This window comes from Hemitrygon akajei, chromosome 11 (genome assembly GCF_048418815.1).
Source record: "Hemitrygon akajei chromosome 11, sHemAka1.3, whole genome shotgun sequence".
Classification (NCBI taxonomy): Eukaryota; Metazoa; Chordata; class Chondrichthyes; order Myliobatiformes; family Dasyatidae; genus Hemitrygon; species Hemitrygon akajei.
Window position 1 is genome coordinate 147028144 of NC_133134.1, and position 25720 is coordinate 147053863.

The 25720-nt window shown below is 42.9% G+C and overlaps 1 protein-coding gene across 5 annotated transcripts in view; it reads left to right on the top strand.

The window, feature by feature from the left end:
- The window catches only part of ptprt (protein tyrosine phosphatase receptor type T), a 1512449-nt gene that overhangs the window by 1426232 nt on the left and 60497 nt on the right, over window positions 1-25720 (top strand). For all 5 annotated transcript variants that reach the window (XM_073061878.1, XM_073061879.1, XM_073061880.1 and 2 more), the window contains 2 exons: window positions 10481-10568; window positions 24850-24926. In XM_073061878.1, coding sequence (XP_072917979.1) covers window positions 10481-10568; window positions 24850-24926 — 165 coding nt within the window. The remainder of the gene's footprint in view (window positions 1-10480; window positions 10569-24849; window positions 24927-25720) is intronic.

The window sequence follows — 25720 nt, forward strand, 5'->3', positions numbered from 1 at the left end:
TTTACCAATCTGTACTCCCAGTGAGTTCAAAAGAAGTGAAAGTTGGAAATGGGATCACAACACTGATTCTCCTACTATTCTCATTGTGAGCATGCTGCCTACAAGCTCAGAAAATGTACTTACTACTCTTCTTAGTATCTTGTCATTTTGCTGCGTGCTGATGTCAATATGCACTTATTTCTGCTGTTCGAGTGATTATGATGAAAAATCTTACACCGATTGTTTTGATTCAGAATTGGAGTCAATTCAAGCAGATGATTAAGAGCCCCATGTATAATAACTCTCATCGCCTTCTTGAATTTTGTCACTGGAGATTGGTTGATTTTGGCTTAAAATGAAGCTAGATTACACACTTCACAAATCTCAAAGGCCAATTTAAACAGTTAAACCATGTCAGATAAACTGACCTGAGAATAACTGGATGGAAAGGATATGCTGGCATTGGAGTGGGTCCAGAAAAGGTTCATGAGAGTTATCCAGGGAATGAATAAGTTTAAGTATGAGGAGCGTTTGATGGCTCTGGGCATGCACTCGCTAGAGTTTACAAGAATGGGGGAGGGGTGTGTGGAATCTCATTGAAACCTATCAAATATTCAAAGGCCTATACAGAGTGGATGTGAAGAGGATGTTTCCAGTAGTAGGAGTGCATAGGGCCAGAAGGCACAGACTCAGTACAAGAAAGTCCCTTCAGAACAGAAATGGGGAGATATTACTTTAACCAAAGGAGTGGTGAATCTGTGGAATTCATTGCTAAAAACATGATGGAATGGTGGAACAGACTTAATGGGCCAAATGCCCTAATTCTGCTTCTATGTCTTATGATCTTAAAGGTCATTAACAAAGCTAAAATCCAGGCAAGAAGTAATCTGTAAAATCTGGTACAGTGCATTCTGCTGGGTCTTTTAGATTGTTTGAAACATGAGCTGATAAAACATTAACTATTTGGCAATAACTGTTATCCCAACCTGAACCAATTATTGTTCATCCAGCTCTCCCCTGCTTGCTGGCCGATTTTCTGAGTTAATCAGAACCTCACTTTGAAATTCTCAGCCAGTTACAACTTAACGTAGGGTCTTGACCCAAAATGTAGAAACCTGTTCCTCCTGAAGTTTGTTGGTCCAGAGTGCACCTGGAGTCTCTTCTGTCTCTGTTTAAAATTCTCACCCTCGTTTTCAATCTCCTCCACGTCATCACACCTCAATGTCTCCAGAAAACTATCCATTCCCCAACCATCCAAAACCTTTACACTACTCTCATTTATTTAGTCCACTCTTGAATATTATGACTTCACCTAAGTCTCTGCATCTGTATCTCTTTTCTCCCTGAAAACACTCAGTTAAAATTAGCTTTTATGATAAGCTATTGGTCATTTTTTATACTGTCTCCTTATGACTCATTTTCAAGTTTTGCTTTATGACCCTGATGCAAACTCATGGTAAAGGCTCCATTTTACTACAAGTTGCTTGCCTTTTCTGGTTTTCTGGTTTTATGTACTTCCTTCTCGATCCTCCTCAACCTCATACTCCTTGTCTTTATCCTCCAGTTCTGTGGGATTTGAGGTGCCTATAGAATCCCCTGCAAAATCAGTACACTCTTCTTCAAGCGGGGCAGTGCTGAATGATTGGGTGGGTAGCTGAGAAAATTGGAGTGTTGTATACGCCTTCCACAGTTTGTTCCTGGCTTCTGTGTGCTTCTGTTGCAGTACCTCGAGGTGTCCCCTGATGTCAAACGTGGCTTTGAATAAACTGACCACCAAGGTTCACGTCTTGGCAAATTGATGAAAAAACTGTTTAGTACTTCTCATTTCCATATCCAATATTTCTCCCAGCTGTTGACAGCATGTAGTTCATTTTTATGATTGAAATTAGAATTTATCTTGGAGTTTGCTCTTCAGCCTCTCCTGCTGCTCTGTAGGAGGGTTTCAGCAGTTCTAAGAATATATTACTATTTTGCTGAGTGAATAAAGAGTTAAATGCATTGATTCACTTCTAGTCTTTCACTCGTGGTATTAGAATTGATAAGAAGAAATGCTTTGAGTTTCTGAAGATGTGGGATTGCCATGTTTATTTAGCAAGTTCCAACTTAAGTCAAGTTTATTTACAGTATATAGGACATTTAAAAACAACCCACGTTGACCAAAGTGCTGTACAGATCAGAGCAGATAGTAAAATCAGAAATACAAGAAACACAGACATAAGCAAGAAGGCAAACAGCTCATAGGCACAAAAGAACCAACGCAAGGGCCTAGGCACAAGCCAAAAATCAGCCACATCAGGAGAACGCTAGTGAATAAAAGTAAGATTTGAGCCTGGAATTAAAAGAGTCGATGGAGGGGGCACATCTGATAGGGAGGGGAATGCTGTTCCACAGTCTAGTGGCTGCAATAGCAAAGGCACGGTCACCCCTGAGCTTAAGTTTAGATTGTGGGACAGCCAGGAACCACAAGTCAGCCAACCTGAGGAACCGGGAAGTAGAATAAGGGGTTAGAATGTATTCTAATTAATTTGTTTAATATGGTGGACAAGCAAAAGGGTCAGGGAGGCAAAGAAATGGAAACACTGAAGGTAACAAGAAGACAGAGGTGTGCAGCCCAGCTAGCAGATGTTCTCACAGACATCTTTAACATCTCTCTGAAACTGTCCACTAGCCCTGCGCCATCCCTTCAAGGCTGCGCCATCAAACCAGCACCCAAGAGGCTGGCAGTTACCTGCCTTAACAACTACTATCCAGTGGCAGTGGCCTCAATAATAATGAATAATGAAGTGATTAAATAAAGTGATTTAAGATCCAAGATGGCAGCGTGACGCAGCTTGCAGCGGCCACTCCGGAACTGATTATCTGTTATTTGTGAAGCGGGGTGCCGTGCGCAATCATAATCGATTGAAAACGGACGCGGAAGCACGGAGAAACATCGGGAAATTCCAGGAAGACCTTCTTTGTTGCTGCTGCTGCTGTGAGGTCCGGGACTCTGCTGGGAAGAACAGGCCCCCAGTCCTCGGGGTCGCGTTGCCGATGGCCGTTGGCAGGACCATCTTAATACGCTCAGCAGAGGATGGTGCTAGGAGAAGCTGTGCCAGAGGGGATGGTCGTCGGCTCGGAAGTTCGACGGACTCAGGTCACTTTCGGTGTGTGCTGCGTCTGTGAGGCTGAGTTGGGCGGCGCCTTGGAAGTCCATAGCGGGGGTACTCCCCTCTGCCGCCGACGTGGGATGGCGAGTCTGTCGGGACCCTGGGGACTTGTGGAAACTGTGGTGATTTCTTTTGAACTTACAATCCTTTAACATCTTGGACTATTTTTACTGTGCCCATGGTCTGTTTTTTATCAATTATGCTATTGTTTGCACTGTTGTAACTATATGTTGTAATTATGTGGTTTTGTGCAGGTCTTGTAGCTTTAGTTTTTGGTCTTGTTTTGATTTGGAGCTCCTTTCCGGGGATTGCGCTAGACGGTAGCGCGATATTAATACGCAGCAGCCTCTCCGGACTCTGGATTGGGGATTGCCAAACGTTACGTGGATTTTCTGGAGTACTCTGTTTTGTCATATGCTTTTGTGATATCATTCTGGGGGAACATTGTCTCATTTTTTAACTGCATTGCATTTGTGGTTTCTAAATGACAATAAACTGAATCTGAAACTGAAAATGAAATAATAATAATAATGAAGTGCTTTGACCAGCTCATCATGAACTACATTAGATTCTGTCTTCCCAGTACACTGGACCCCTACCAGCTGCATGTCACCCAAATCAGTCTCTGCTCCGTAGAGGGCAAATGATGCAATAGCTGCTGCCCTCTACTCAGTGCTGTCCCACCTGGGAAATAGTCCCTCCTACATCAGAATGCACTCAATACAATCATTCCTCAGAAGCTGATGGGTAAACTGTCTTTGTTGGTCTGTAACTGGATCTTGGACTTCTTGATGGAAGACTTCAGTCTGAGAAAGCGGCGTCTCTCGCTCCATTCTGCTGAGCTGTAGCACCCTCCAGGGCTGAGCCCGCTGCTGTTCACACTGCTGATGCACGACTGTGCCACTAGATCCAGGTCCAACCACGTCTTTAAGTTTGCTGATGACACAACAGCGGTTGGCCTTGTCAGCAACAATGATGAATGGGCAGACAGAGAAGAAGTAGAGCAGATTGCGGACGGGTGTGAAAATGACAACTTAAGTCTCAATGTGGACAAGACTAAATAAATGGTTGTGTACTTCAGGAAGTTGCTAGCTGAGCACTCCCTGCTGCACATGAACGGCTGCTCCGTGGAGAGAATCAGGAGCACCAATTTTCTTTTAGTGCACATCACAGATGATCTCACTTGATCCCACAACAAGACCTCTTTAGTCAAGAAAGCACAGAAGCACCTCCACTTCCTGAGGAAATTGAGGCTCCCCTCCCCAAATCTAACCATTTTCTCCCAGACCACCACTGAGCATGTATCCTGTCTGGTATTCGAACTGCAAGGCATCTGACCGCAAGACTCTGAAATGCATTGTGAGGACTGCTGAGAGAATCAATGGGGCTCTCTCTGGACGCATCCCCCCCCCCCACCCCCACCACCCCTATCCAGGACATAGACTAGAAGCCCTGCATTCACAGAGCTCTCAGAATTGTCAAAGACTACTCCATGGGTCCCACAATTCTTTGACCTAATGTCAAGCAGAAGTACCACTGTATAAGAACAAGGTCTATCAGACTGGGTAACAGCTTCTTCCCCCAGGCCATAACACTTCTGAATACCCTGCTAGTACTCAGTACACAGTATTTATGACAGTGCCAACAGCATTATAGTGTTGGATATTATACATAAGTCATTCATGCACTTTGTGACAACTTGTCTATCTACAATACCCTTTTTTATTGTTAACATTATTGTGTTAATATTATTTTATATGCTATATACAATATGTGTACTGTGTTTCGTACCTTGGTCCCTGAGGATTGTTGTTTTGTTCAGCTGTATACATGCATATGGTCAAATAACAAGAAACTTGAATTTGTAATTACATTGGGTGTCTGGAAATCAGGTTTTTCATTATCAGGAAGTACAGAATGATTCAATCTTCCACACAGTGTTGGCAATTGGCACAAGGCATTTGACAATGTCCTCCATGGGAGTTTGGTCAAGAAGGTTTAGTCGCTCGGCATTCAAGATGAGGGGGTAAATTGGATTAGATATTGGCTTTGTGGGAGAAGCCAAAGAATGGTAGCAGATGGTTGCCTCTCGGAGACCTGTGACTAATAGAGTGCTGCTGGGATCAGTGCTGGGTCATTTATGTCAATGTTGTGTGTCATCTATATCAATGATCTTGGATGATAATGTGGTTAACTAGATCAGCAAATTTGCAGCTGACATCAAGATTGGGGGTGTAGTGGACAAGCGAGGGAGACTATCAAGTCGAGTCAATTCAAGTTTATGGTCATTTAACTATATACATGTATACTGCCAAATAAGACAACGTTTCTCTGGATCAGGGTGTAAAGCACAGAGATACGCATAACACACAATAACTTATGAAAGTAAAGAACAAATTTACAGATGAACTATGCACAAATAAAGTACATAAATTAAATGTTGTAGGGTACAGAACAGATTATCCGGTGACACTCCAAGTGTGATATGGCAGGGAGTTCAGAAGTTTAATGGCCTGAAGGAAGAAACTGTTTCTCATCTTGACTGTTCTTGTTTTTATGCATCAGAGTCTCCTGCCTGATGGTAGAAAGTCAAAGAGGATGCTGGGTGGATGGGTGGGATCACTAAAATACCAAGGGCCCCTGGTATGCAGCGCTCCTGATAAATGTTCCTGATGGATGAGAGGGAGACCCCTATGATCCTTTCAGCTGTTCTCACAGTCATTTGTAGGGACATCTGGTCCAATGCTCAACTGCTCCCATACCAGATGGAGATGCAACTTGTCAGGATGCTCTCAATAGACAATAGACAGTAGGTGCAGGAGTAAGCCATTTGGCCCTTCTAGCCAGCACCGCCATTCACTGTGATCATGGCTGATCATACACAATCAGTACCCCGTTCCTGTCCTCTCCCCATATCCCTTGACCCCGCTATCTATAAGAGCTCTATCTAACTCTTTCTTGAATGCATCCAGAGACTTGGCCTCCACTGCCTTCTGGGGCAGAGTACTCCACGTATCCACCACTCTCTGGGTGAAAAAGTTTTTCTGCATCTCTGTTCTAAATGGCCTACCCCTTATTCTTAAACTGTGGCCTCTAGTTCTGGACTCACCCATCAGCGGGAACATGCTTCCTGCCTCCAGCATGTCCAATCCCTTAATAATCTTATATGTTTCAATCAGATCCCCTCTCATCCTTCTAAATTCCAGTGTATACAAGCCCAGTCGCTCTAATCTTTCAACATATGACAGTCCCGCCATTCCGGGAATTAACCTTGTAAACCTACGCTGCACTCCCTCAATAGTAAGAATGTCCTTCCTCAAATTTGGAGACCAAAACTGTACACAATATTCCAGGTGTGGTCTCACCAGGGCCCTGTACAGCTGCAGAAGGACCTCTTTACTCCTATACTCAATTCCTCTTGTTATAAAGGCCAGCATGCCATTAGCTTTCTTCACTGCCTGCTGTACCTGCATGCTTGCTTTCATTGACTGATGTACAAGAACACCTAGATCTCGTTGTACTTCCCCTTTTCCTAACTTGACTCCATTTAGATAGTAATCTGCCTTCCTGTTCTTGCCACCAAAGTGGTTAACCTCACATTTATCCACATTAAATTGCATCTGCCGTACATTTGCCCACTCACCCAACCTGTCCAAGTCACCCTGCATTCTCATAACATCCTCCTGACATTTCACACTGCCACCCAGCTTTGTGTCATCAGCAAATTTGCTAATGTTACTTTTAATCCCTTCATCTAAATCATTAATGTATATTGTAAACAGCTGTGGTCCCAGCACCGAACCTTGCGGTACCCCACACCTCTCAGAGGTGTGCCTATAAAATGCAGTTTAGATGGGGGTGGCGGAGTCTCACTTGCCTCATCTCTGGAGGAAGTAGAGGCTCTGCTGTGCCTCTTTGTTCAGGGAGGTGATATTAAGGTCATCCATGAAGTGAACTCCCAGGAACTTGATGGGCTTAACTCTCTCTATGAAGCAGCCATGTTATCATGGAGGGAGATGGTTCATCTGCATATTCCTGAAATCCATAATGATCTCTTTGGTCTTCTCCACATTCACACTTGGGTTGTTGTTCTCACGCCTGTCCACCGGCCGCTCCACCTCCTCTCTGTACTCTGATTCATCATTGTCGTTGGTGAGGCTGACCACTGTTGTGTCATCCACAAACTTAATGGCACAGTCTGAGCTGCATCCTGCGGCACAGCCACTTGTCAGCAGTGTGAACAGCAGCGGGCTGAGCACATAGCCTCGGGGAGTGCCAGTGCCACGTTGCTGCCCACAGGGACTGACTGTGGCCCGCTATTAATAAGTCCAGTATCCAATTGCAGAGGGAGGTGTTGAGACCCAGCGAGGACAGCTTCCCCGCCAGTTTCTAGGGTATGAACTGAAGTTCATAAACAGCAGTTTGGCATATGAGGTGGAACAGGACAGAGTGGAGGGCAGAGGTTATTGCATCAATTTCAGCGATAAGCGAAGTGGATAGGGTCCAACGTGGCCGGGAAAAAGGCTTTAATATGCTCCATGACCAGCCATTCAAAGCATTTCATAATGGATGATGTTAATGCCACCATACAAATAGCCATTTAGAGAGGTTAGTGTCACCTTCTTTGGCACTAGAATGAAGGTTGCCACCTTGAAAACTGAGGGGACAATGGGCAGTTTCAGAGGGATGATGGGATATCCATCAGTTGGGCTGCGCAGTCTTTCAGAACCCAGCCCGGTATATTATCGGGCCCTGCAGTGTTGCATTGGTTGACTCACCTCAGCTTCAGCCAGGTGGAGTGTCTGCTCCCCTGGGGGACAGGTGCCTTCCTCAACAGCACTTTCTTCTGTGCATCAAGCCGGGCATAAAAGATGCTCAGCCTGTCAGGGAGTGAGGCGTCCTGGTCACTGACACGCAGGGTAGACTTGTAGTCTGTAATCCTCTGAATTCCCTGCTACATGCGCCTCATGTCCCTGGTGTCACAGAAGTGGCTGTATAATCTCAGAGGATGCTTCTATTTCATCTTCCTGTTGGAGCAGGAAAGCATAGTGCTTGCTTCACTAAGAGCTGTCATGTCCCCCGATCTAAAGGCAGCCTCACGATCCCTCAGCTATGCATGGACCTCTGTCCTCACCCGGGCGTGTTTTGTGATGGTAACATTCTCAATACACTTCTCCATGTCACAGAATGCACATATTCCTCGATGTTAGTGGGCTTTCATGATGCTGTCCTGGCTTGCAGCAGGAAAAATAGGCTGAGCAAAAGCAGATAGAATTTAATCGCGACAAGTGTGAGGTGTTGCACTTCAGTAGGATCAGTCAGGGTAGGCCTTACACAGTGAACGGTAGAATACTGACAAATGCGGTAGAACAAAGGGATCAGGAAATACGGGTCCATAATGCATTGAAAATGGTGTCAGAAAGAAAGCTTTTGGCACATTGGCTTTCATAAATGAAAGTATCGGATATGGTAGATGGGGTGTTAAGTTGAAATTGTATCAGACATTGGTGAGGATTGATCTAGAGTATTGTTTGCAGTTTTGACAATAGACAACAGACAATATGTGCAGAAGTAGGCCATTCGGCCTTTCGAGCCAGCACCGCCATTCAATGAGATCATGGCTGATCATCCACAATCAGTACCCCCGTTCCTGCCTTCTCCCCATATCCCCTGACTCCGCTATCTTTAAGAGCTCTATCTAACTCTTTCTTGAAAGCATCCAGAGAATTGGCCTCCACTGCCTTCTGAGGCAGAGCATTCCATAGATCCACAACTCACTTACCTTCAGAAAAGATGTAAATAAGGTTAAACAACTACAGAGAAAATTTACAAGGATGTTTCCGAGTCTAGAGGACCTGAGTTATAAGGAAATATTGAATAGGTATGACATTATTCCTTGGAATGTAGAAGATTGAGAGGAGATTTGATAGAGGTATACAAATTATGAAGGCTATAGATAGGGTAAATGCAAGCTGGCTTTTTTCACTAAAGTTGTAGGTTAAGGGTGAAAGGTGAAAAGTTTAAGGAAATCATGAGGAGAAACTTCTTCATTCAGAGGGTCATGAGAGGGTTAAATGAGCTGCCAGCCCAAAAAGTGCATGCAAGCTCAATTTTAATGTTTAATGAAGGTTAAATAGGTACATGGATGGGAGAAGTTTGGAGGGCTATGATCCCAGTTCAGGTCAATGGGTGTAGGCCATTTAAATGGTTCTGAACGGTCTAGATGGGCCGAAGGGTCTGTTTCTGTGCTGTGCTTTTCTATGACTCAATAACTCCATATTTAACCCGTTCCTATCTGAATGCAATTGCTGCCTAAACTTGCTATTTTGAAATATTCCCTTTCACTCTTTCTTAAAATTTGTCTTTGTTCAATGCCTTTACAGGAATGTCAGTTGACTCAAGTGCAGCCATCCAAAGCAGCTCACAAATTTATGGTGCAATCGATTTCAACCTCAACAGCGTCAGTGAACATCTGCTTTCTGAAATACTTGTGACTGGGGGGAGCAGTGAAACTACTTAGAAGTCATTAGTTGCTCAGATCTAAAATAAGAGAGCCCTTGGAATAGTGAAATAGCCAGTACTTGTTCAACAAAAAGTAAGCCCCATTATGATGCTACAGACATGAAACTAGCTTATGAGATACCACTGGGACATCAGTTTAGGCATACAACCAATTTACATTAATGCACCCATCAATAAATCTCAATTGCCTGTCATGGATTCATCAACTTAGGCTGTTGACACTGCAGTATTTCTCTCTTCACAACCTCATCTGCTGAGTACTTCAAGCATTTTCTTTTATTTTAATTTCGGATTTCCAGCTTCTGCAATTTAATGATTTTCATTCACTGGTCAATTATATAATGGGTCTTTTCAAATCATGTATTTCCTTCATTTGCTAATATCTGTTGGTTTAATTTCCAGATTGTCATCTAATATTCAAATTCTCACAAGGATGTCTAAAATTCAATCGTGGAAGATATTATTCATCATTACAATATTAACTGATTTGAAGGTTTATGATGATAGCCAACTGTTGTTTCTCTGTCAAATGCCAGTTTGTATTCAGAGTATTCATTCCTATGACATATTTTCCAGCTTTGTTACCATGCAGAATGTAATTGGTGTTTTCTTAATAAATCCACATTCATTTGAGTTTCTGACAAGTCTACTGCAGGATTTGTAAAGACGACATCATATCTATTTGCTGATTTCTATTGAAGCTGCAGGAATCAAAAATGTTGATGTACTTCAAAGTGTTATGAAAGGTTTGGCACATTCTGTATTCAATGCAATCTGTGGGTTATTTATTAAAAGCAATTTTTCAAACAGCCACGTTCCTTGCTTTTCAGAGTTTGCCAGAAGGACAGTCAGCAGCTTGGGACACAGCCAAGAAAGAGGAAAACCGTTCTAAGAACAGATATGGGAACATCATTGCTTGTAAGTAAAAGCGACACAGAATGGATATATTTTGTTAATATTCAGTCTTCTCCTGACATGGATCAGCTTTAAAAACCAGTCATCTTAATAAAAAGTGCTTGATTTACAGATCAGTTCCAAATGTTAGTCAGGTTTAAATGAATTGGCACCCACCCTCCAGCTCCCAGAAAGTGAACTCTGCTGTGCACTATCAGAGTGATAGCGTTGGTAGTTATAAGTGAATGCCTTAAAGCCAATGAAATAGATTTCCCTTGGTGTGGAGGTTGGGCAGCCAGTAGGCAAAGCATGACCATTGGACACCCAGTGGCACTGATATTTGGCAGAAGGCTGCAGGCAGAAAGTGAGCCTCTGAGTCAATCTCCTGTTCTGCCTTATGTCCGTTGGTGTGCTGGGAAGAGGTTAGATCCTTGACGGGGGGCTTGGAAGTTGAGACAACTGGAAGTAGGGCTGGAGACACAAGGGTCTGCAGATGCTGGAATCTGAAGTGACGAGCAATCTGCTGGAAGAACTCAGCGATTCAAGCAGCACGTGTGAGCGGTAAGGGATCGACAGCTTTCTGGATTGAATCCCTGCGTCAGGAATGTGTGATTGGGCTACCCAGAGTGCAAACAAACCAGAGCAGCTTCATGGAAGCTGGAGAATTACTCCAGTTCCTGGAAGCCACGCAATTTCTTTAATGCATCAAAGTAAACTATCTTCATAATGATAAAAAAAATTAGCATGAATAAACATGAAATACAGCCCGCCCATACATTAGGTAGTGTTTTATTACATTCCTTAAAACCAATAGGACTACTGCCACTCATGTGCCCCCCTGGATTAGTGTATTACTGCAATAATTAAGGGGTTTCCTCACACAGCCCAGACCCTCCCTGTCCAGCAGCATAAGAAACCATTACTGTTGTCCTTCCCCATTGAGCCCCTACAGTGGCTGCACCGAGCTTCAGTGTGTCTCTCATCACATACTCCTGCAGCCCGGATCGTGCTAGTTGGCAGCATTCCTCTACAGACATCCCAGTGGGCTGGTAGACCCTCTAGTTAGTTCTGGCAGACCAAAGGGTATTGATGATCTGCCAGCAGCACTTGATGTTTGTCTCCGTGTGTGCCCATAGATCAGAGAATCCTCTGCCACGCAGCCCGTTCAGGATGAACCATGACACAGACCTTTGCAGCTTTCTCCGCGCTCTATTTGCAAAGCAAGTATTCCACAAAGCTTGCCCCAGATTCCTTTATAGTTATCTAACCAGCTGAAAATTTACAGACCCCATATTAGGAAAGTATACTCTGAATCGTAAAATGGCCATCAGAACCTTGTGAATTTCAGAGGATTCCTAATCTGAATACAAACGGGACCTTTGCAATTACAAAGAAGGCACAGTGCTGGCTAGATTTCATTAGGAATTCAAGGAGAATTTCTATGTCATCAAAGACACTCACAAATTTCTACAGAGGTACTGTGGAGAGCATTCTAATTGGTTGCATCTCTGTCTGGCATGGAGGGGCCACAGCACAGGATCAGACAAAGTTACAGAGGGCTGTAAACTCACCCAGCTCCATCATGGGCACTAGCTCCCCAGCATCCAGGACGTCTTCAAAAGGCAATGCCTCAAAAAGATGGCGTTCATTATTAAGGGCCCCCATCCCCCAGGAAGCTGCCCTTTTCTCATTGCTACCACCAAGGAGGATGTACAGGAGCCTGAAGACAAACAGTCAATTTTTTTTATGTATACTTATTGTAATTCATAGCTGTCATTACTATGTATTACAATCCCGTCTGATAACATGGTGCTCCGATGCAACAGCTTCTACAGGGTCAACCAAAGGTGATACTATCTTTTTGAACATTTTTTTTACTATCGCATGACCCTGCTGGACATTAAGAATTTAAAGTACTACAGGTCTACTCCATCACCAATTTGCTTGTGGCAGAGGAACTGATGGAGCTGGACTTGGCACAGACTATGATGCTGCCTGTGACAGAGAGGCATCGGTGTGCAGTCTAACAGCGGGCCGTCATCTTAATCACTTTTCTAGTGATTGCATTGTCCCTGTTGGACACCGGTGGTGCAGAATGCTGTAGGTCCAGGTCATTGATTTATTGGCAAACAGACGGCAGGGGAGCTGCATGTCCTCAAGTCGTGGTGTCGCCTATTGGCAACCGTCCGGGGAGGCAGCAGAGTCTGGCGCTCCACCAACAGTGTGGTGCATATCCATGCTGGAGTTGGTGCTTTCCCACCACTCCACCCCCCAATCCCCAGTGTCTGCTCAGCAAAAGACAAACTGTATTAAGTTCGATTGCAGACTGCTACAACATTCCTGGACTTAGGGACTTGGACGATATTTTTCCGTATGACTCTATTTTACTGCTATCTGAAACGTTCTTGCAATCTCTTAAGTGCTGTATGTGCCTTGTGCTGTGGTTTGCACCTTGACCCCACAGTAACCCTGGTTCATTTGGCTGCATTCATGGGTATTCGTGTATGGTTGAATGGCAATTGAACTTGAACTTGAACAATATACTGCTGCTGCAAAACAAACAATTTCATAACATGCGCCGGTGATATTAAACTTCATTCTGATTCTGATCTGCTCTCTGATTCAGCCAATCAGTGACTGGCATTTGAAGAAACAGGCAATACTATTGCAAGAGTGGGAACATGACTGTAAGTCACGTAGCAGCAATGTTAGACAGGAAACCTCATCATCTCCTTACTCTTATTATTATTATAGGTTCTAAAATGAAATCATTTAATTTTAGCCATCTGTTCACTCTTGCAAGTGTCAATACTGAAATGAATTGACTTGCATCCTTCACATTCATGAGGAGTAAAAATCTTCACGTTACATCTCTGTCTAAATGTGCAATGTGCAATCACAGTAATTTATAATAATTTATAATAAATAGAACAGTCAATGTAACATAGAAATACACTCAAATCAGTGTGAGTTAACCAGTCTGGTGGCCTGGTGAAAGAAGCTGTCCCAGAGCCTGTTGGTCCTGGCTTTTATGCTGCGGTACCATTTCCCAGTTGGTAGCAGCTGGAATAGAGAATGATTGGGGTGACTCGGGTCCCCAGTGATCCTCTGGGCCCTTTTGTCACACCTGTCTCTGCAAATGTCCTGAATCATGGGAAGTTCACAACTACAGATGCACTGGGCTGTCCGCACCACTCTCTGCAGAATCCTGTGATTAAGGGAGGTACAGTTCCCATACCAGGCAGTGATTCAGCCAGTCAGGATGCTCTCAATTGTACCCCTGTAGGAATTCTTAGGATTTGGGGGCCCATACCAAAATTCCTCAACCATCTGAGGTAAAAGAGACACTGTTGTCCCTTTTTCACCACACAGCTGGTGTGTACAGACTACATGAGATCCTTGGTGATGTGGATGCCGAGGAACTTAAAGCTGTTCACCCTCTCAACCCCAGATCAATTGATGTCAATAAGGGTTAGCCTATCTCCATTCCTCCTGTAATCCACAACCAGCTCCTTTGTTTTTGCGACGTTGAGGGAGAGGTTGTTTTCTTGACACCACTGTGTCAGAGAGATGACTTCTTCCCTGTAGGCCACCTCGTTATTGTTTGAGATTAGGCCAATCAATGTAGTGTCGTCAGAAAATTTAATTAGCAGATTAGAGCTGTGGCTGGTGACACAGTCATAGGCATACAGGGAGTAAAGGAGGGGATTTAGTTAACAGCCCTGAGGGGCTCCTGTGTTGAGAGTCAGAGGGGTGGAGGTGAAGGAGCTCACTCTTACCACCTGCCGGCAATCTGACAGGAAGTCCAGGATCCAGCTGCACAGAGCAAGGTCAAGGCCGAAGTCTCTGAGCTTCCTGTCGAACCTGGATGGAATTATAGTGTTGAATCCAAGAACCGCACTCTCACATAAGCATCCTTCTTCTCCAGATGTGTAAAGACGGTGTGTAGAAGAGTGACTGTTGCGTCATCTGTCGATTGGTTGTGTCGGTAGGCAAATTGTAGGGGGTCCAGTTTGGGTTGTAGCATGCTGCAGATGTAATCCTTGACCAGCCTCTCAAAGCATTTGCTTATTATTGAGGTGAGTGCGACAGGATGCCAGCCGTTCAGGCATGTTACCTTGGTCTTTTTTGGTACAGGGACAATGGTGGATAATTTGAAGTAGAAGGGCACTCTACACTGGGAGAGGGAGAGATTAAAAATGTCTGTAAACACAACTGCCAGTTGCACTGCGCACACCCTGAGTACTCACCCTGGGATGCCGTCTGGTCCCACAGCCTTGCGACTGTCCACCCATTGGAAACATCTGCGTACATCAGCCTCAGGGATGACCAGGTTACAGCTTATAGCGGTGACTGTCCTCAGAGGTTCAGAGTTAGCAACATCGAACCAAGCGTAAAAGCTATTGAGCTCATCTGGGAGAGAGGCCGTAATGTTGGCGGCACCACTGCTTGGCTTTGAAGTCTACAATGGTATGCAACCCTCGCCACGAGTCACGTGTGCTATTCATTAGATATTGCATTATTTGCAGAAGTTTTACAGGTCAGGCATATGCAGAAATGTGAAGACTGATCAATAATCATCCCTTCCTGGCTGCAATGAAGTGTAAAACTTGCCCCGAGATTGTGATGAGTGACAAATAACAAGAACTATGCATGGAGTGAATTAAATGGAGCAACAGATTCTCAATGTCAATCACCATTAAAGATTCAGATGCCAGGAAACTGAAGCAAAAGCATTGACTGCTGGCAAAATGCTGCAGGTCCAGTTGCTGTTTCTCTTTCCACACGTGCTACCTGACCTGGTACGTAATCATAGAATTTTTCTGTTTTTGTTCATAAATGCCAATGTCCACTCCACAATATTTTTTAAATGGAAGTGAAAAATCATATTTTTTGTCCTGAATTTGTACAATGCTTATCATAGTTTTTATTTGTGCAGGTTTGTTGGTTTCTGCAGGTCTGATTATGTAACTCCTGTCTCACGTACCAGCAGGCTTTCATGAGCAGCACTCTTCCGTTTGTAGCGGAAAGGTGGCAACTTCATGTCCAACTGCAGCAACAGCAGACGACTAAAGATGCAATGCCACACTATTTCAAACTGGGCATTTAATATTCTATGAAAATCAAAAACTACGGATGCTGGAAATCTGAAAAAATTAACAGAAAAAACACTGAAAACTCTCAGCAGGTCAGGCAGCGTTTGTGGAAAGAGTAACAGTTCATGCTTCATGTCTGGTCCCTTCCAGTGGAAGTGGGAAAGAGAAAGGCTTGTTAGTGTCCAGTAACAGAGAACATCAGGGAGGAAAGGATAGAACAGAGGGAAATCTCTGATAGAGTGATTACAGTACTTTATGCCTCTGCACTGGGTCTTCTCAGATGGGTATAAAAGGTTCCAATGCTTATGACTAAGATCAGAAATGTATTTAATTTATCCCTGAATCAACATAACTACAAGCAGAACATCTGGACATTATTGTATTACAGTTGATTGGATCATCTTAGCAGAAAATTGATAGCCATTTTTCTTCCATTACAAAGATGACTACACTTAGGAAAGTAATTTAATGGTTGTGAAAAATTTTGGAATATCTGAAAAGGAACCATAAAATTTGTGAGGCTTTCCATCTTTATGTCACTTCAGGGATTATTAAACCAAGGATTATTTTAGTACCAAATTAGTCTTCTGACATTAAACTTTTGTCACCTAACATTAAACTTTAGTCATCAAGAATGGATTGAGTTGCGAAACGGAACAGACTATTTGTCCTATAAAACAAAATTGATTCACAACCTTTGCTTGAATCAAGGTAGTACAAACCAATAAAGTACAGAACTTCTACGTCAGCAAATTTCATCTATAAATGTTAATATAAGTTAACTGCTTCTTGTGAGCAGGTTAAATCCCATGTGTAAATAACAAATAGAAATTGGTGAAATAATAATGGTAAGTTAATTACACAAACTTTATTAATGAATGAGAATCCTAAGGAATAGCAGTGAGAAATATTCGCATCAGGATTTGCAAATTGCCACAAAATGCTGTCTAATTAGTTCCACTGTAGTTTTAACCTTAAAAAATACAAGAGGTTTTCTCCATCACTGTCAATGAATTGCTACCTCTACACTGTAAAGCAGGGGTAACCAACCTCTCTTATGCACTGGACCAATACCATTAGGCAAAGGGGATCCCTACAAGGGTGAAGAATCTCACCACAGGTGTTCAAAGTTTATACTTCCTGTTGTAAGGATTCTGTTTTTAACTTAACCCGGACTTAACTTCAACTTCAGATGCCTAGAACAGAGGGAGAAAAAATGACATGTTAAACTTTGGCTCCTACAGCTACAAAATGTTTTTTCTCTCTACTTTAAACTATACTTTTTCATTTTTTCTTCTCTCTCTCTCTCATTCCCTCTCTCCCTTCCTCTCTCCCTTCCCCCCAATCCAACTTTTCTTACCCTCTTTATTTATTTATAGCCATTCAATTTGATTTTAGCTTACCTTAAAATTAATGGCTGGGTCATGCTGTTGGCCATGAGAAGTAGTCTCCCATCCCATACTCTGCTCCAAAAAACAATTTGAAGTCTCAAGTCTTAAAATTGTGAACTGATTCAAGTATTAGTCACATTTCTCTATTAACTCAGTAGGTACAAATCTTGTCAGTGCCATCCTCATCCCTTGAATCAAAAAGCTAAGTATATCTGAGAATCTTATTTTCACTTCAGCATGTAATTTATAGTTAAGTGGGTTGACTATTATCCTATTCTTGATAACGAATCTGAAACGGTGATGGCCTTGAAGACTGCGTAGGATGAACCAGGAGCAGGAATGAACAAAGTGAGGCTGCCATTAACCAAGGAATGCAAAACGAAAGTGAACCACAAAAAGTTAGCTATGATCCGGCACACCAGGCTGGCAGAAGCAGAAACAGGCTGTGAAGGCCGAGCAAAGTGAGACTGAAGCATGCACAGAGCACCGAGCTGGCAAGCAGCAGCCTGCCAGGGTGATCCTGGGTGGGTCTGGAAAGCAGAGCGAGGCCCCAGCAGAGTGGAGCTTAGGCAAGCCGGAAGTGGAGAAGGCAGGGTGGAGCTTAAGGAGACGAGTTGGTGAACTGGGAGTAGGGATGGACAGAATGCAAAGGTCACTAACCAAGGATACCCATTGGCCACAGGGACAGGAAATGGACTGCAAAAGTATAGTTAAGTACAAGGGTGGCACGTGCATGGTAAACCAAAGAAAGGGCCTCTTTCTGTGTTGTGTGACACTATGATGTGATAAAGATAGTGTAAACATGAGATATCTTATTAAATCAAGTTCACAGTGGTTAGCATGCTTTACTGTACCAGCAACCCAGGTTCAATTCCTGCCACTGCCTGTAAGGAGTTTGGATGTCCTCCCCGTGGCTGCGTGGGTTTCCTCTGGGACACTCCAGTGCAAAATGTACCAGCTGGTAGGTTAATTGGTCATTGTAAGTTGTCCCAAGATCTGGCCAAGATTAACTTGTGGGATTGCTGTGTGGCATGGCTCAAAGGGCCAGAAGGGTCTATTCCACACTGTATCTCAATAAATCAAACAATAAATAAATAAATGTCACCTAACAAACTCTGCTGTCTGAAAACTGTTTCCTTCATCTTCGTTTGTGGGAAAAATCCTTGGATGCTATTTTTAAAGAACTCTTCTATAACTCATCTACTTTAAGTTCTACTGATCCTTATACAAGTTGAAATCCTTTACTATAATGACGCATCTGGCTCAATTGAGATATTAATTGATAATACTCTTCCAATTGGACATTGAAAGCTTATTTTTAAATCAACCACTTAACTACCTCACATGAATGTTTCTCACAGTTAAGATTGCCCAATTATTTTGCTGAGAGATCAATATACATTTCCACTTATTTTTTGAAAGCTCACATGCCCTTTAATGAATCATCTGCAATTTCACCCAGTGGCTGGCATTTTGTTTGTGACTGACAAAAGGAAGGCAAACAATTGTGAATGGACATTAAACCAAGCACATCAACAGAGATTTCCAGTCTTCCTGACATTCATCTGAGTTCAGTAACTTCTATTAAAAATCCATGGGGACTTCAGCGAAAGCTGTAGGAATTTATTCTGTCAATAACACCGGGGAGTCCTCAAAGGCAGCAAAAATAGGAAGAGAAAAAACATCTATAATAACCAAGTAAAAGAAGATTTAAATTATAGTGTAAGGAAAATAAGGAATAGATTTTACTGAGATGAAGTAAGGAAAAGATATAAAAGTAACTCAGTGTAATATTATCTTTTCAGGGTAAGAGGGGCTATTCAGTACTAAATATTGAGTGATTGTTTAAATGACAGTAAATTTCTCACATTAAAATCCTGATTAAATAAAGCATAAAGTTTGTAATCAGTCATTTATGTGATAAATCGAGGTAATAAGGCTGAGCAAATGTCTGATGGTGATTTCCTGCGAAGAGGGCAGTGCAAAACTGACCCTTCAGCCACAGTGTTGATGCTCTCCACCAAACATCTTACCCTCACCCATTTTGTATTTCCAACACTCCAATCAACTCCCCCCAGATTCTGCCACTCATCTGCACACCGTGGGAAGTTTACAGCAGTCAATGCGCCTATCAGTCTGCACGTTAACCATAGAACCATAGAACAGCCCTTCAGCCCTCCATGTTGTGCTGACCCATATAATCCTTAAAAAAAGTACTAAACCCACACTACCCCATAACCCTCTATTTTTCTTTCATCCATGTGCCTGTCCAAGAGGCTCTTAAATACCCCTAATGTTTTAGCCTCCACCACCATCCCTGGCAAGTCATTCCAGGCGCTCACAACCCTCTGTGTAAAAAAACTTACCCCTGATGTCTCCCCTAAACTTCCCTCCCTTAATTTTGTACATATGCCCTCTGGTGTTTGCTATTGGTGCCCTGGGAAAGAGGTACTGACTATCCACCCTATCTAAGCCTCTCATAATCTTGTAGACCTCTATCAAGTCCCCTCTCATTCTTATACGCTCCAAAGAGAAAAGTCCCAGCTCTGCTAACCTTGCTTCATATGACTTGTTCTCCAAACCAGGCAACATCCTGGTAAATCCCCTCTGCACCTTCCCTATAGCTTCCACATCCTTCCTATAATGAGGTGACCAGAATTGAACACAATACTCTAAGTGCGGTCTCACCAGAGATTTGTAGAGTTGCAACATGACCTCTCTACTCTTGAACTCAATCCCCCCCGTTAATGAAGCCTAGCAACCCATAGGCCTTCTTAACTACCCTATCAGCCTGCACAGCAACCTTCAGGGATGTATGGATTTGAACCCCAAGGTCCCTTTGTTCATCCACACTCTTAAATAACTGACCATTAATCCTGTACTCAGTCTTCTGGTCTGTCCTTCAAAAATGCATCACCTCACACTTATCCGGATTGAACTCCATCTGCCATTTTTCTGCCCAACTCTGCTGCCTGTCTATATCCTCTATATGTCCTTGGGTTGTCGGGGGAATTGGGAGCACTTGGAGGAAGGACATGGTGACTGTAAGAGCAGGTGGAACAGAGGGCTCTCAAGATCAGGACTGACCCCAGGGCCATGGTGCTGTGAGACAGCAGCTAACCAGAGTGCACTATCAGTCAATTCTGTGCTCTCTTTAATCACGCATTTCGAGTTTGCAGAAGCCAATGTCCATTTTAGCAAGAAAGAACAAACGTAACAAACATTTTTCAGCTTCTCCGGTATTAGGCAATCTGGGCTCTTATGCTTTTTGTTCTGGTCAAAATGGTTTGTTTGCATTTGCACATGTTAGTTATTTAGAATCACGTCCATTTTCAAGGGAAAATCACTGGTATCTGAAGAAATACATTTCAATTTTTCTGATTTAAATCTATATTACTAGCTGTTTTGCTGATATTCTGAAAAATAAGATGTGCAACATCTATTGGTTAGAAGTTTATTAGCCATAATCATTTAGATGTTGATAAGTTTCAATTTTTATACCTATTTATAAAAAAGTGAGCAGCTAACTTTTCCTTTCCATGTGACTGAAACATACAGAAAAATGTGTAAACTAAAAATTACCACAGACAGCTGTGTCTGCAGTATTGACAATTATAAATACAGCAATGAGTCATCAAAGCTCTTTTCCTCTTTGAGTATTAAGCCCAATTATCAAAATGAGATGTTTACATTGTGATGGAAATTGTCTTAATTGACCAGCTCTCATTGTAATATGAAGTGGCAGCAGATGTTTCCCTTGGGTTCCAATTACTTTCAGGATGGTGTTCTGGCATCGTTAATAGGTAATCCTGTCATGGCGATTTGATAACACTTCCACGTCTGCACGGTATGTAACACAGACTGGTTATGATTGTCAAAATGTTGGAAATCCAAAGCACCGCACGCGAAATGCTGGAGGAACTCTGCAGGTCAGGCAGCATCTATGAAAAGTGTAAACAGTCGACATTTTGGGCCAAGACCCTTCATTGGGACCCTCTTGAAGAAGGGTCTTGGCCCGAAACATCAACTGTACCTTTTTCCATAGATGCTGCCTTGTCTGCTGAGTTCCTCCAGCATTTTGTGTGTTGTGCTTTGGATTATATTTCCCTTTAACTCCACAGAGTTGGTTGTTGCACAACAGGTGAGTGAATTAATGGGCACTGTCCTCCTCATGATCGAGAACTTCTTCAAAAGGCAATGCCTCTAAAAGGTGTCATCCATCATTACGGATCCCTGCCACCCAGGACATGCACTCTTCTCATCACCGCCATCAGAAAGGAGGAGCAGGAGCCTGAAGACATGCTCAATATTTTAGGAACACTTCTTCCCCTGCACCATCAGATTTCTGAAAGGACAATGAACCCATGGACACTACCTTGTCTTTCTGCACTATTTATTTAAGTATTTTATATATTTCTTATTGTAATTTTATGTACTGCACTGAAATGCTACCACCAAACAATAAATTTCATGATGTACGTCAGTGATTGTATTTTGATAGTTCCATTTAATATCAGAGAATGGATACAATGCAACCTGAAATTTTTACTCTCTGCAGACATCCTTGAAACCGAATAAAAGCACCTAAAGAATGAATGACAGAGAAAATGTAAGAACCCCAAAGCCCCTGCCCCCTCCCACACACAAGTAGCAGCAAAAGCATCGGTCCTCCTCCCTCCCCCATCCCCTCCCCCTCCACCCACTTATTCAAACAGAAAACATCAGCATTCCCAACATCCACCATGCAAGCAACAGCAAAGTCTCCAAAGAGAGACCATGGTCTACAATACATCAAAACTAACTCCAATATTTTGAGATCTCTCTCTCTCTCTCTCTCTCTCTCTCTCTCCCTCTCCCTCTCCCTCTCCCTCTCCCTCTCCCTCTCCCTCTCCCTCTCCCTCTCCCTCTCCCTCTCCCTCTCCCTCTCCCTCTCCCTCTCCCTCTCCCTCTCCCTCTCCCTCTCCCTCTCCCTCTCCCCATCTCTCCATCTCTCCCCCTCTCCCCCTCTCCCCCTCTCCCCCCTCTCCCCCTCTCTCTCTCTCTCTCTCTCTCCCTCTCCCTCTCCCTCTCCCTCCCTCTCCCCTTCCCTCTCTCCCTCTCCCTCCAGATATAGCTCCTTCCACAGCAAGAGGGGAGACAAGCAGTCGATATTTCACTGTTACAGTCAATCTGAAGCATTGCTTTTTAGTTTGAGTTCCTTGACTCGAGAGTTGGCAATAAGCTCTCCCTCTCTCGCTGCCTCCAATATTCTGGTTCCCATTACACTTATGACACCGGCAAAATTTTGCCGACTTCAGGCCGCACCTGGACATACTGAAATATGGTCGATCGGTGCACTCCAAGAATGGGAACTTGCCACTATGCAGAAACCTGATTCAGATTTGAATTCTGATTCTAACTTGGACTGCAGTGTATCCCACATATATTATGCACACTCTAGCCATAGTGCGCTGATGCTGATTCACGATATTTAATCCAGAGGCAAAAGCATCAATTAAATGAGCAGATATGACCTAAATCTACCCAGGGTTCTTGACCATTGTTGATACCATACCTACCCAGGCAAATGACGAAAGCTTCAACACAGAGCTGTTGAATAGATTGTTGAGCAATCAGGAAGGCATTGGTCTTCAACAATTAATGCTATCTTGGTTTACATCATGTATCATTATTTGTCATATGTGCAATGGAACATAAAGTGATATGTGTCATTCAGCATCAAAACAAAATCAGTGAGGATTGTGCTGAGCAGACCACAGACATCGCCATGCTGCTGGCATTAATGTAGCATGCCCACTAACCCTAACCCGTGTATCTTTGGAATGTGGGAGGACACTGGAGCACCCAGAGTAAACTAAAGCTGTCACAGGGCTAGCTTCTTACAGACAGCAGTGGGAATTGAACCCCAAACCCCAGCTGGTACTGTAAAGCTTTGTACTGATCGTGAAACTAGCCCAGCACATCACACAAACCAATCTTCCATCCTTGGACTCACTTTACACCACATGTTGTCGGAGCAGTGCTGCCAGGATAATCAAGGATAAGTCTGGGCCGTACCTTCCAAATATCTGGACCTGATTTGCACTACCGTAAAGTATTTGTATTTGATCACTACGCCACAGTGCCACCCACAGGATTATAGCTGCAGGAACGTGAAGATATTGATCAATAACAACAGCCAATAAACCTTCAGCTCAGAACGTGACTCAGATTCATTAGCACTGACTTACAATATATGAAAAGGTTTCAAAGGTACATTTAATGTCAGAGAAATGTATTCAATATACATCCTGAAATGCTTTTTCTTCGCAAACATCCATGAAAACAGAGGAGTGGCCCAAAGAATAAACGACAGTTAAATGTTAGAACCCCAAAGTCCCCCCCCCCCAGCTCCCTTCCCTCCCGTGCATAAGCAGCAGTGATCAACAATCCCCCCCCTCCCCCAGCAGCAAAAAAAACATTGGCACCCGCCACCGAGCACTCAAGCTTGAGCAAAGCAACAGCAAAGACACAGTCTGGAGGTTAACCCAAAGACTTTGCCTTTCACCCGGCATTTGACGTACCACAGGCTGTCTCTCTCCCTGATAAGGGATAAAGAGATGTCTCCGTTTTCACGGCGAGTGAGGAGACATAACAAACAACTCGCTGGTTTACAATGTTAAAAGTCTGTTACGTCGTTTCTTTCGAGCTCTGTGCCCAACGATCTGGGCATACAGCCGGAGATACTCTGACACACGGGTCCCCTGCCATGGCATTGACCCTCGATTCGCCTTTCTCCAGAGCCCGAGATTCCAGGCCTCCAAAGCCAAGCCCTTGGCATGCCAAACAACAATGGCCAGTTATGAAACCCCGAGGACAGGTCCCATTCCCGCAAAGAACCGTAGTCAGCGTGTAAATCCAGATTAGGGTCTTCCCTGAAAGGGAAAAATAAAGATATTAAAGATGGAAATAGAGCTGTTTCTGAAGATCGGAGCAAAAGAGTCGCCATTTAGCGCCATCATCACTCCACTCTGCGTCTGAGTCTGAAATGTGTTGTTTTGCAGCAGTACTTTGCCAAAACATAAAATTACTTATTCCAAAGTCATATGATTTAACGTTAGTAAACTGTGTGTATGCTCTGTAAGTGCTGGAAACATGCTCCCAGCACATGTTCGGACTGTGTTGGCCATTGAAGCAAATTATGCATTTCACTCTCTGTTTCGATTTTTCAATATAAGTGGCAAATAAAGCTAATCGTCAAAAGAGTTACAAAATTAAATAATTACTGCAGAAAATGGAATAAAGAGTTCATGTTTATGAGTTTGTGCATCATTCAGGAATATGATAACAGAAGGGAAGAACATGTTTCTGAATTGTTGAGTCAGATCAAAGGTCCTGTTAAAAGCCCCCATTGAATGTACGTTAGTGTTCGCACAGCGCTGTTATTTTTTAAATCCGGCAGATGATGAATCTCAAAGTTGTATGTAATGACATATATGTAATTTGATAATAAATGTCCTTTGAAGTTTTGAACTTTGAACTTAATGATAGAGACCTGTGGGATGTCAGCTGATGAATACGATTCGGGGGCATTTATGATTACTAATAGAAATTGTTAAAGTGTATTATTCTAAGTAACTTAATTAAGTGTATTATTACAGTGTTAAGATTGAAACTTGCAATTTTATCACTGTGAATGGTAATTGTTATAAGATAATGATAAAATTATAATGTTTAACGTGCTTTTCCTTTCCTTGTGTTTTCTTTTGTTCAAATATATTAAGCATGATCTAGCATAGCAAGCTTATGATGATGCTCAACGTTCTTTGCTCTTTCCAGATGATCATTCTCGTGTACGACTTCAGCTACTCGATGGAGACCCACACTCAGATTATATAAATGCCAATTACATTGACGTAAGTATCAGTCAATCATTTATTGTGCACAAATGAAAATAAAGCTGGACACCAAATTTCTTTTTAGTTTCTTTGTAGATAATGGAAACCAGCTCCCTCAGATTGCCACTTCATTGACAGAGGGGATCCAGGGCTTCACAGAAGTGGGACTAAGCATTCTTGACTCTAAGGTTCTTTACTGAGCACCTGACACTTACCTATCTTCTTAATAGGTGCTAATGGAGCACATGTTAAGTTGCTAATAGAAACAGATAAATGTCATCATTATTTTGGATCAAATTAATCATAAACAGATAAATGACATTATTATTTTAGATCTAATTAATCGTAAATAATAATTATCCAATCATTAGGATTTGTACTAGGATATATCCTGGGATTAGATTGTTGCTGTACCACGTATCCAGAGCTGGCATGGTGCCTTGTCAAAAAGTTTGGATTTCTGCCTAATACTATTAAATATAAGAGCAGAATTAGGCCATTTGGCCCATTTAGTCTGCTTCACCATTCAATCGCGACTTACTTATTTTTCAACCCCGTTCTCCCGCAGTACAATTAAGAACTAAGTCTGTGCTTTGGCCTGACTTGGCCGCCACAGCCCTCTGTGGCAACAACTTTCACAGATTCACCCCATCCTTGCCTGAAGAAATTCCTCCTCATCGCTGTTTTAGTGAGATGTTCCATTATTCTGAACTTGTAGAAAGTTATCAGATGATTTTTGATCGCTGCAACAAATCCCATTTTCTCACATTTGCTGCTGCTTGTCGCACTTCTGTTATCCCTTACAGACAGGC